Below are 12205 nucleotides of genomic sequence, written 5' to 3'. Positions count from 1 at the left end.
ACTAAAAGTGTGCTTTGATTCTTTAAAACATGACTGTTGCTTTTTGTAGGTGAATTGTTTACCTTTATTACCCAAGTTTTATGGAAGAGAATTTAAAAATGCTGTGTGTGATAAAATCAGTTAAGTTCATTAGTTGTTAATTTATTTGATTTCAACAATAAATTTTAAATATATGGACAGTAACCATGAAATTTTCAAAAATATCCATGCAGTGATGTCCTGGTAAAGTGGCTTAAAAATAGAAGCCAGTCTGGCCAGGTGCGGTGGCTCACGCCTGTAATCCCAGCACTTTGGGAGGCTGAGGCTGGTGGATCATGAGGTCAGGAGTTTAAGACCAGCCTGGCCAAGATGGTGAAACCCCATCTCTACTAAAAAATACAAAAATTAGCCAGGTGTGGTGGCAGGTGCCTGTAATCCCAGCTACTCGGGAGTCTGAAGCAGAGAATTGCTTGAACCCAGGAGGCGGGGGTTGCAGTGATCTGAGATCGCACCACTGCACTCCAGCCTGGACAACAGAGTGAGACTCCATCTCAAAAAAAAAAAAAAAAAAAAAAATAGAAGCCAGTCTAAACCAGCTCCAACATCCCATTAAATTCCATTAAATCTCTGTTTCATACAACTCCTGTAACTTCAGCCTTCATGATTTTTATCCTTGCAGCATGGAAGGCTGGGTGCTCACAATTTAGAAATACACAGTTCAGTGTAACTCTAAATTCCATGTTTCTATCTATAGTGAAAATGTGTCTGGGTCTAATTTTTAAAGCCAGCTTGTAAAGATGAATGAATCTTATCAGAAGTAAGGCCGGGCACGGGGGCTCACACTTGTAATCCTAGCACTTTGGGAGGCCAAGGCAAGCAGATCACCTGAGGTCAGGAGTTCAAGACCAACCTGGCCAACATGGCGAAACCCTGTCACTACTAAAAATACAGAAATTAGTTGGGTATGGACTACAGGAGGGCGCCTGTAGTCCTAGCCACTTGGGAGGCTGAGGTGAGACAATCACTTAAACCGAGGAGGTGGAGATTGCAGTGAGCTGAGATCACACCCTCGCACTCCAGTCTGGATGACACAGAAAGACCCTGTCTACAAAAAAAAATAAAATAAAATAAAGCAGAGTCTGAGATGGAAGGACTCAGCTGCCTCAAACGTTCCCCTCATATGCAGGAGTCCAAACAGGAGGGATGGATTTCTGGACCTGAAATGGTCTTTTGGGATCCATAGAGCTTTATTCAGTGGATGTAATGTCATCTCACAGCCAAGCCCTTCTTCATCTTGACTTGTGAGGTCCCACTGGTGTCTCTTAACTGTGGCATATACTGGGACCAGGGAGTTTAAACTAGCTGGGACTCACCAAATGTCAGAGGACATTTCAAACCAATATTTGTATTCATTTAGTTATTCATTTATTAATTTCTTAGAGTTGTTTATTGGGGGAATTCCTAGTTGTAAAAAAAATCAAAATAATTTATTTTTAAATGAAATAGAGAACTACATGTCCAAAATATCTAGAATAATGTTCATTAAACCATTAATAGTAGCTATTCCCTGAGAGGGAAGGAGGGGAAGTAAGATGTGAGAGGTCACAGAAAAGGTTCACGGTTTACTTTGTACGTTGCTACATTGTTTCAATAGTTTGAAAATAATATTTGTTATGATCGACTTTTATTATAAAGTGAAAATTTTATTGACCAAAATTGAAGGAAACATAAAATAAAAATGATGGAAGTCATGACCTTGAAAGTAAAAGGCTTCTATTTTATTATTGCTTTCAAGTTTTCAAAAGGATTCTTTTTCTTTGATGACTTATAAAATAAAGTAAATATTTCAGTTGATACTTCCTCAGCTTAATATTTCACATGCCACATTATAAAGATATAATCCATTCTTTCCTTAGCTTTCCCGGCCTCAGAGATTTCCTGAATCTTACCAAAATGAATTGGACAATCTTGTCATGGTCCTATCCGACCATGTGATTTGGAAATACAAGGATGCACTTGAAGAAACGAGAAGGGCAAACCACAGCGTTGCCAGATTTCTCAAGGTACAGTTATATGAGATCACAGTTCTATTCAAGGCCCCATGTTGGTGGATGCAAGATAGTCTAAACGTTCATCAGTTCACATCTTCATGTATGACGAAAAATCAAAACTAGCACTGTTAGATGAAAACTTTCATTTATACATCTTTATTGCTTGAAATACTTTTTAATTTTTTTGTTCAGTTTGAAGTCTTATTGAATAAAGACTAAGGTTAGAGGGCCGAGCGCGATGGCTCACGCTTGTAATCCCAGCAATTTGGGAGGCCAAGGCGGGCGGATCATGAAGTCAAAAGATAGAGACCATCCTGGCCAACATGGTGAAACCCCATGTCTACTAAAAATACAAAAATTAGCTAGGCGTGGTGGTGTGTGCCTGTAGTCCCAGCTACTTGGGAGGCTGAGGCAGGAGAATCACTTGAACCTGGGAGGTGGAGGTTGCAGTGAGCCGAGATGACACCACTGCACTCTAGCCTGGTGACAGAGAGAGACTGTCTCAAAAAAAAAAAAAAAAAGAAAGAAAGAAAAATTAAAAAACTAAGGTTAGAGAAAAGTATCCATTTGAGTGTAGTCAAATCATAGTACTTCTAAATATATTTGAAGAGAAAAAATGAAATTTTTAAAAAGGAAGCTGCACTACAGTAATATTATTCTCTTGGACATTTCTGCCTTTGAAAGTGATGTTATAATGGCTTTAGCTCTGACAGTGATACCAAATACCCACTTTGGGAAAACCTTCAGGAATTTAGCATTTTTGTTTATTATCTCCAGGCTCTTTTTTTTCTTTATTTCTTTTTGAGACAGGATCTCACTCTGTCACCCAAGCTGGAGCACACTGGCATGATCACAGCTCACTGCAGCCTCAACCTCCCTGGGCTCAGGCGATCCTCCCACCTCAGCCTCCTGAGTAGGACACAGACACAAACCTGGCTAATTTTTGTATTTTTTGTAGAGACGGGGTTTTGCCACATAGCCCAGGCTGGTTTCAAACTCCTGAGCTGAAGAGATTGGCCTCCCAAAGTGCTGGGATGACAGGTGTGAGCCGCCAAGGTTGATCCAGGCTGTTTTTTACATTATGGAAAGATCACACTGATCCCATGAAAGAAAAGTTATCAAGTAAAGTATTGAGTAACTACTTACTAACTGGATATGTATGGAAATTAGTTATATTTCATTGGGTTACAGCCATTTATATTGAGCTAAGAAGAAAGAAATGCAAAGTCAAAGAAAAAACTAAGATACATAGTTACAGTATACCATTTAACAGATAATGCAAGCAATTAGAAAAATAATAGTTTTCTGTGCCTCCTTCTTTAGTCTAACTCTTCACTACTGTAACCTTTATGAAGTCATTTGACTTGTTTCTTAATGGTAGTTACCAGAACATATGGGTGGGTGTGAGAATGTATAAATAAATGCTAATAATATACAGTTAAAAGCCTATAGAAGCAGAAAATGGGCCCAACTTGTCACTGGTGAGCTTTAATCCAGCCTAATTTCTTTTTTAATGTGTTAAAAACTATTTCAAATTATACACTGTATGTGTTCTTATCCTGAATTTTATTTTTTTCTTCAAGGTTTTGTCTCTGATTTTTACTTTTTTCTTGCTTCCAGAAAGAGACAAGAATGATAAGTGTTAAAGGGGAAAAGTTTAAAGGGGGAAAAAGTTACTGTAGTTTTCTACCACATTTTAAGACCTATGGGAATAAAGTTTATTGCTATGCTAGTAGTTTACTAGGAAACTTAGAAATAATTATGTATAGTTCAGTTTGCAAATAAAATATATTGAAAGAAACATCTGAAATATTCTTCCCTAAACTGCAAAAAAAGACGAATAAGCAAGTCTCTAAAAAAGGGAAAAGACCCCATAGTTACCCTCCTTATTACTAATTTGAAGTTTTAGTGGCATTTATTTGACACGTAAAATTAAAAAAAAAATTGGAACACTTATTAGGTGAATCACTTGAGCTAGGAGAGAAAAAAAGAAAGAAAAAGAAAGTGATTTTTGAAAATGTAAAACTGAACGTAGTCATTTGGTGCAATTCCAATAAATTTGAGTTTTCAGATGCTCAACACAGCCCACTCCCAGTGCTGATGTCATAAATCTCTTATATTTCCAGCAAACAATAGTTATTTGCTCAATTGGGGCTTCAAATGACTGCTACCTCTTTTTGTTATTGAAGTCTACATTAGCAAATACTGTGAATTAGTCAACATTGGAATTTAACAATTAAAATATTATTGTAACTCTATGGGTTGCTCAAAATTGGTCTCCAAGAATCAAGAACCTCTGGGAACCAGTGTGTGGGCATACAAAAATGTTCTACATTAAAAGGTAGCCTCCCTTATCCCACATTATAGGAAAGTAATATTTTTTCAGCAATTATGCCAAAAAGCTTGTACATTTCTTAACTATTCTCTCAGTGAAGTAGATAGGATTCAAATGAATGCAGCTTTTGTCATTTTTCTTTTTGCCACCCACCTGGGTCACAGCTCTACTTGAACATACCTATTTAGACACTCTTTTTATGAAGCACAATACCAAGATGGTAGCAAAGGCAGATTCATTCTGATATTTATTTTGCTGATTGGATAGCCGTATCTTTTAGCCCATTCGCCTGACTAACCACTGCTTTGTTTCAATGAGCTGTTGAAAACCATTTGGAAATCACCTAATATTAGAGAGAGACTTGGTTTAAACATCTGTGGTATTTCTCTCTAAATATCAGATAAGGATGGATAAGCAAGTCTCTAAAAAAAGAAAACCCTTCATATCTACTCTACTTGGCTTAAATAGCTTGTGCTTTTGGAATAAATGAATGTTTTCCATAGAGCTCCTCTGTGCATAATTTGCTGCTGGTGGCACATGAGCTAAAGGTCTAACACGGGGGCAGAGGAAAAGTGTCCAAGGTGAAAAAGAAAATGGGGCGGGCAGTGGTTTTGTAAATTATATAAGGAAAGGACAAGACATTCATGTGGTTTGTTTTGAAATGTGAAGGTTCATAACTCATCTGCCAACCAATTGTGAAGTAAAATTCTCAGTGCTCTCACAGTTGGTAAAATAAAATAAATAAAATTTTTATTATAATATATTTTAACAGATAATTTAGAATATTTGGCTGTTAGTTTATTCAACCAAACTGAGAAAAAGTTTGGTAGGGTGTTAAGTTATCCTCTAAATTAAGAGTCTGCACACTTTTTATGTAAAGAGCCAAATACTAAATATTTTCAGCTTTGTGAGCCGTACAGTCCCTGCCACAACTACCCAACTCTGCAATTGCAGCACAAAAACAGTAATTCACCATAGACAATATGTAAAGGATTGAGTGTGACCGTGTTCCAATAAAACTTTTATTTTAAAAAAGAATGGCAGTGGGCTAGATTTGGCCCATGGGCCATAGTTTAACAAAGGCTGCTATAATTTATTTTCTATTAATATAAAAGATGAATATAAATTATCTTAAAACAAAATCAGAGAGGCCCCTCCAGGCCTCAGCCATAAGCAAGAGAGCCACTGCCCCTGGGGGTCAAGAAGATGCTAGAACCGACCAGATCCAGGGGGCCCAGGGCAAGAGGGACACACTTGGTGAAGCTTGACCTGAGTCTTTTTGCAGGAAGAGAGCTGACTCTGCAGATCTTTTATCCTAGGAAAGTCCTGCTTTCTCCCTCACTGCCCCTTGGAAAGAGGGTGCCAAGCTGACCACATAGAAGGTCTTTCTTCGCAGTCAAGAAACCTCAAGTTGATTCTTCTACTCCCCAGCACCACCTTCTCCCCACAGCCCCCATTTATGAGTGCTGGAGACAGGTCTCCTTCAAAGTTCACAGGTCTGATCTGCAGAGTAGCCGCCATAGCCTCTGGGATGTGGCAGTCACCATCCCTACTCTGGACTAGTTCAGACTCACCAGTCCCTCCTTCATGGAGTCAAACAGCCCTGCATCTTTGCCAAAGACTTCCGCAGGGCTCCTTTCTCCTTTTCTTTCTTGGGAAGTTTCTAGAGTCTAGAGATGTGCTGGGTGGTCTTCCTCTCCTCTGCAAGATGAGGCAGGGCCCCTGATATTCCAAGAGTGGCCAGGTTGGGACTTCCTTCTGCAAATGGAGAACCTGGGAGGATTGCACACAGGTACCAGGAGCCAGCTTGGTGCAGAAGGCATCAAAGCCCCTTTCCTTCTCGCCTCCCCATTTGGCTCTGTCTGTTTAGCCTATGATTATACTGTGGTGTCTACCTCTCTCCCACTATTCTATTGAGACATGTGAGGACTCGGAAGCCATTTACTTTTTACTGAATGAAGAATTATTGAAAGAACTAAAATTTATATTTAAAATGAAAATATAGATGAGGCAATACACTAACACAGTCATGAATAGGTACATTTAAAAATTCAAAAGAAAGTGAAGAAAAATTGAAAGGAAAAATAAAACAAAAATATAAATGACCTAACAATTCAAAGAACAACTTTGGAGAAAATAGCTCTTGTTTACACACAGGTACATTTCAAGAGGAGACTTTCCACTTGGTCCACTCTCCATAGCAAGATTTTATGTGTAGTCCTGTCTAACAGTTGTGAGTAAAACTGAGGAGAGACTCCAAGAAATGCAAAACGATTTTAATGGATCATCCTGGACTCTTTAGACAAGAAACAAGCACTCCACACCAGCTGTGGGATTTTCCCAAGCAGCATGTTTACTCACACCCACGTGGGTGAATAGAATGAGACTCAAACACCAAGTAATGAGCTGCAGATCCACTATGGGAGGCACCTGCTCTAGTGCCTCCCTAGATCCTGCATTGGGAACTATGGTCCCTTCCTCCTGCTCCACACTTTGCCTGTGCAGTCTTTGGCCATGGTAGCTTGGTTACTGGTTACATGACCATCCGTCTTTTGGAGAAAGAGCAAGTGATCCTCCGAGCCTGCTTACTGTTTAAGACTCTCCTTGATACAGTAAAGAGAATTTGACCACAGAATAGGAAAGGTAGTGAGCAGCTCACTGATAGAAATCTTATGATCTCCTTCCTTCAGCCTTCAAATGCAAGCTTCCTCAGCTGATAAGGAGAGGAGCTACTCTGTTGAAAGGGGCCAATGAGATTTAAAAGGCTTTCCTGATCCGTCTCTACCACTCCTCATTATGACCCAGTGTGTACAGGAGAAGATCTACAACCCCATAAGTGTGAAATGGAATTACTAAAAGAAAATAATAAAATGTAACTAAGTGGTTAAAAAAGTAGACAACCGAAAGCTAAAGCTTTCTATATAAAAAAGAAGGGGCTATAATATTTCATTACAAAGCTCCAGTGACATTTTATAAAATCAATAAATATAGAATTATAACTTTCTGATTGATATTTTTGTCTTGTTCCTTTATACTTTCATTTTGTTTTTCCTTTCAATTTTTCTTGTTTTCTTCTGAATTTTTAAATGTACCTATTCTCTGTTAGTATATTGCCCTGTTTCATTTTATTTTTTAATATAAATTTTAGTTATTTTAGTTGCCATATGTGGATGACTGCTTAAACATATTTAGAAGATTTTTTAAATACCTAATTATACAATACATTTAGTTCAGTGTTATTTTACCTCAACATATTTAATCATATTTTCTAAAATCTTTAATGATTCTTCAAGTAAAAGTGTTTGAATTTAGAATTTTATCTATTTTAGCGCTGCTTTACATTTATGGACCGAGGGTATGTGTTTAAGATGGTCAACAATTACATCAGCATGTTCTCCTCTGGTGACCTCAAGGTAAGAACCATGTACAGGAGTGATTGTTTTCTAAACTATGGCATTGTAAATAAATAAAGTAGTCTCTGTGGATACCTGCTTAAGTCATTAACCTCTCCATTTTCTGTATCAGAAAGTGATTTCTATGCCAAGGAGAGGCAGCCTTTTAATGTTTCATCTGCTGAGTATGCCTACCAAGTCCTTCCTTAATGGGGACAAAGGAGAGTGGAATGAAAGTGCTTACATTTCGTTTCTATTTCCTGTGGGTGGTGAAGAGAATGGCTCTTCGCAGCTACAATTCCTACAGTCCAGTTTGCCCTAGACTGGCTTGGTTTTAGCACTGAAAGTCCTACTTCCCTGGAAACCTTTAAGTCCTGGGCAAAATGGGACAGTTGAATACCCTACCCAAATAGGGGTATACGTTGGGGAGATGTAAAGAGAACTCTAGAGCAGTGGTTCCTAGACCAGAGAGGTAGCATCACTTGGGAACTGAACTGCTGCTAATGGAGCCCAGAAACCTGTTTTAACAGGACCTCTAGGTGATTCTTAGGCACTCTCAGGTTTGAGAACCACTGAGCTATGGTTATAGCATATGCTGGAGGGAACTAAGACTGGAAATGGGCCAGATGATGAAAGATGAAAGTTGGATCAGTTAACTGTTCTTTGGGCTGCAAGCAACAGAAACTGACTCCAATTTGAGCAAAAGGGAATTGATTGGAAAGATATTGGGAGTAAATAGCATTGATGAAGCAGCTGCAGAAGCAGGCTTTGAAAAGAGCAGGGGCCGGCCGGACACGGTGGCTCACGCCTGTAATCCCAGCACTTTGGGAGGCCGAGGTGGGCAGATCACGAGGTCAGGAAATCGAGACCATCCTGGCTAACACGGTGAAACCCTGTCTCTACTAAAAATACAAAAAAATTAGCCGGGCGTGGTTGTGGGCACCTGTAGTTCCAGCTACTCGGGATGCTGAGGCAGGAGAATGGCGTGAACCCGGGAGTCGGAGCTTGCGGTGAGCTGAGATCGCACCACTGCATTCCAGCCTGGGCAACAGAGCAAGACTCCGTCTCAAAAAAAAAAGAAGCAGGGGCCAGGCCTTTTCGAGCACAAGGAATACAGTCATGCGTTGCTTAACGACAGAGACACATACTGAGAAAAGCATTGTTAGGCAATTTCGTCACTGTGTGACTATCACAGATTGTACTTACAAACCCAGCTGGTATATATCCTACTCCATTATATAGCTCTGTTCTCATTGTATGGGACCACCATTGTATACATGGTCTGTCTTTCACCAAAATGTTATATGGGGCCTGACAATAATTGCAAATGAAGAACCATTTGGCCGAGGTGCTGCTGCATCTGCTTAAATGAATCAACTGAAGCTATTTTCTCCCCGCCAGCACTCTGCTTCAGATTCACCTTCCATAGAGGAAGTGTGTGAGCAACCTGCTTTGGGTCACAGGCTTGCTCTTAAGGAGAGAAGACAGGGCATATGAATTAATAATTCTCTGTTAACCTTTACCCACTGTGAAAGAGGCCAGTCCTCAAGGGCAAATTATCTAGGTATTTGAAAAGAACAATGGATTTAGACCAGCCAAAAATAAATAATGAGGTTCTTACAGCCTTTCATGTCATGCTTAGGTGCTTAAACATTATTTTTGGGAGATGGGGTGCAGTGGAGATTTTGACCAGAGGAATTACATGATTTTATGTCATTTGGTTTTGAAAATCCAATTCTCTCTCTAAATTTTTTTGAAAGTATATTCTTCATTTGTGCTCCTATCATGCATGAAATTTGCAGAATATCCATTTAATTGCAGCAGACCTAAATTATATATTTTCAAAGACCAAACAGAATGTTCTCAATGTAAAATAGTTAACATATAATTTAATAATGCTCCTGTTCACTTTGATGTACAAAGGTTTAAGTCAAATACTATCCTTTTTGAAATGGCAGTATTTTAAATTATTAACTAAAGTTGCCACAAGATATAATTCTAAAATATCTGAGTAAATGGGATATATTTTATTTTGTGAGCTGAGATTAGTGAATATAATGATGATCATCGAACTTAGTCTTAAAACATGGTTACTTAGCATGCATGAGAGTGAAAATAGAGCAGCTAGGGACATGCTTATTTTTCCTACTGATGTGGCTGTTCTTGACTCCTGTGTTACAGTAGACTTTGACCATGCCTGGACTCCATTTATCTCCATCTAACTCAAACATTATTGGAAAGACAGACCTATTTGCAAGAGCAGGGAGGAAAGAGGAATTAATTAATGTACTATGAGAACATGTGGCATACAGAGTTTCACTCTAATTTTACATGATACACACCATTGTCTTCCTTAGCTCTGGATGGTAGGAGCTCATTGTAGAGGTCTGTTTCATTATCTGAGTGTAGTCTTTGAGAGAATTCTGTGCATGTGTTACAGCAGGAATTTTTTTCAGAATAAATGTGTCATGATACATGCTAAAAGAAGCTAAAAAATATGACTCAGTAGGATCTTACCTCATAGAAGCTACACGTAGGTTACAAATGGGATTATTTCCTGAGGAGGCCTTGACCAGTCTCCAAAAGTAGGGAGCTTAACTACAGTTCAAAGGGGACAAAACCCTTTCAACTTAATTACCTAGTGGTCCGTCAAATGTACGGTAACTACTTTTTCTTTTTAGGGATAAGATTCAAGTGCAGATTTTGTTTGTTTGTTTTTATTCAGTTTCTTGGTCTGTAAGTCATAGTCATTTAGTTTGCCTCTCTTTCAGACCTTGTGCCAGTATAAATTTGATTTTCTTCAAGAAGTATGTCAACATGAACACTTTATCCCCTTGTGTCTGCCCATAAGATCAGCAAACATTCCAGGTAATAAAATTCCCAGAATTTTCATCAGTTCCTGCAAAGTGAATGCTTTTGTTTGTTCGTTTTACCTTTTGTTTATTATTATTTTCCTGTTTCCTCAGTCATAATTTTGTTTGAAGCTGTCACATGGGTATCAGACCCAAGAAATCAAGAATTAAATTAAAATGCAAAAGAAGTTGTTGGCATGTGGTGATGAATATGGCTTCATATTCCTCAATTTTTGTCTGTTTCCCTTTTTATTAAAGAGAAGGCCAACAAAATTATAAACCTGATGATTGTAAATCAAATAATTTGAACCTAGAGGCACCTTACTGGCTCCAAAAGACAGCTTTCCTTTGATTTTGAGACATAAAATTATAGGGAGGAAAAGTACTATAGATATAATTTAGAAATATTATATATAGAAATATGTATGTATTATGGTAGAGAGTATTACCCATGTAGACATCAAAAACTAATCAAATATCAAGATGCAAATAAAATAATAAAATTATTTAGGAGCATGAAATACTTTATTACCAACCAATGAGTAAACTATTTATGAGGTACAGTTTTTTTCTTGGGGGGGAGGGGGTTGTTTTATTTTTGAGGCAGAGTCTCACTCTGTCACCCAGGCTGGGAGTACAATGGCGTGATCTTGGCTCGCTGCAACCTCTGCCTCCCGGGTTTGAGCGATTCTCCCACCTCAGCCTCCTGAGTAGCTGGGACTACAGGCATGTGCCACCACACCTGGCTAATTTTGGTATTTTTAGTAGAGAGGAGGTTTCACCATGTTGGCCAGGCTGGTCTCCAACTCCTGACCTCAGGTAATCCGCCTCCATCGGCCTCTGAAAGTGCTGGGATTACAGATGTGAGCCACCATGCCCAGCTGAGAGGCATATTTGCTTTGATATTCATAAACGCAAACACTAAGATTGGTAAAGAGCCTCATTATACTTCCTTAACCTATTAGCTTACACGAGTATTCTGGAGGGAAAATTACATTATCAAGCCTATAAAAGTTTTGCCATTTTAATCTTAAATCTATATAATATTATTCCAATTTTTTCTAATTTATGAAGCATATTTCACAGAAAATAGGGTAGAAATGGTATATTAGATAATAACACTTTAAGGTTTTTACTTTGTTCTGAGTGTATTTTTGTTTTATAAATTACTGCCAAGTTATTATTGGTTAGCCAGGCTGATTGAGATATTCAAGAGGACGAAATCTTTATTTGGTCATTTTTATTTCAATTGCTTACTGTATTAGTCCATTGTCACACTGCTATAAAGAACTACCTAAGACTAGGTAATTTATGAAGAAAAGAGGTTGAATTGACTCACAGTGCTGTATGGCTGGGGAGCCCTCAGGAAACTTACAATCAAGGCAGAAGGTGAAGGGGAAGTAAGGACCTTCTTCACATGGCGGCAGGAGAGAGAAAGGGAGAGAGCAGGAAGTGCCACACTTTAAAACCATCGGCTCTCAAGAGAACTCACTTACTGTCATGAGAACAGCACAGGGGAAACTGTCCCCATGATACAATCACCTCCCACCAGGTACCTCCCCTAACACGTGTGGATTACAATTCAAGATGAAATTT

At 38.6% G+C, this 12205-nt stretch overlaps 1 protein-coding gene across 7 annotated transcripts in view; it reads left to right on the top strand.

Moving 5' to 3' along the window:
* The window catches only part of DOCK10 (dedicator of cytokinesis 10), a 280263-nt gene that overhangs the window by 220710 nt on the left and 47348 nt on the right, over positions 1 to 12205 (top strand). For all 7 annotated transcript variants that reach the window (XM_063713072.1, XM_063713071.1, XM_024243212.3 and 4 more), the window contains 3 exons: positions 1896 to 2042; positions 7695 to 7778; positions 10529 to 10625. In XM_063713072.1, the coding sequence (XP_063569142.1) occupies positions 1896 to 2042; positions 7695 to 7778; positions 10529 to 10625 (328 nt within the window). The remainder of the gene's footprint in view (positions 1 to 1895; positions 2043 to 7694; positions 7779 to 10528; positions 10626 to 12205) is intronic.

This window comes from Pongo abelii, chromosome 11, assembly GCF_028885655.2.
Source record: "Pongo abelii isolate AG06213 chromosome 11, NHGRI_mPonAbe1-v2.0_pri, whole genome shotgun sequence".
Lineage (NCBI taxonomy): Eukaryota > Metazoa > Chordata > Mammalia > Primates > Hominidae > Pongo > Pongo abelii.
Note: the sequence above shows the minus strand (reverse complement) of the source record. Positions and strands in the feature narration are given on the sequence as shown.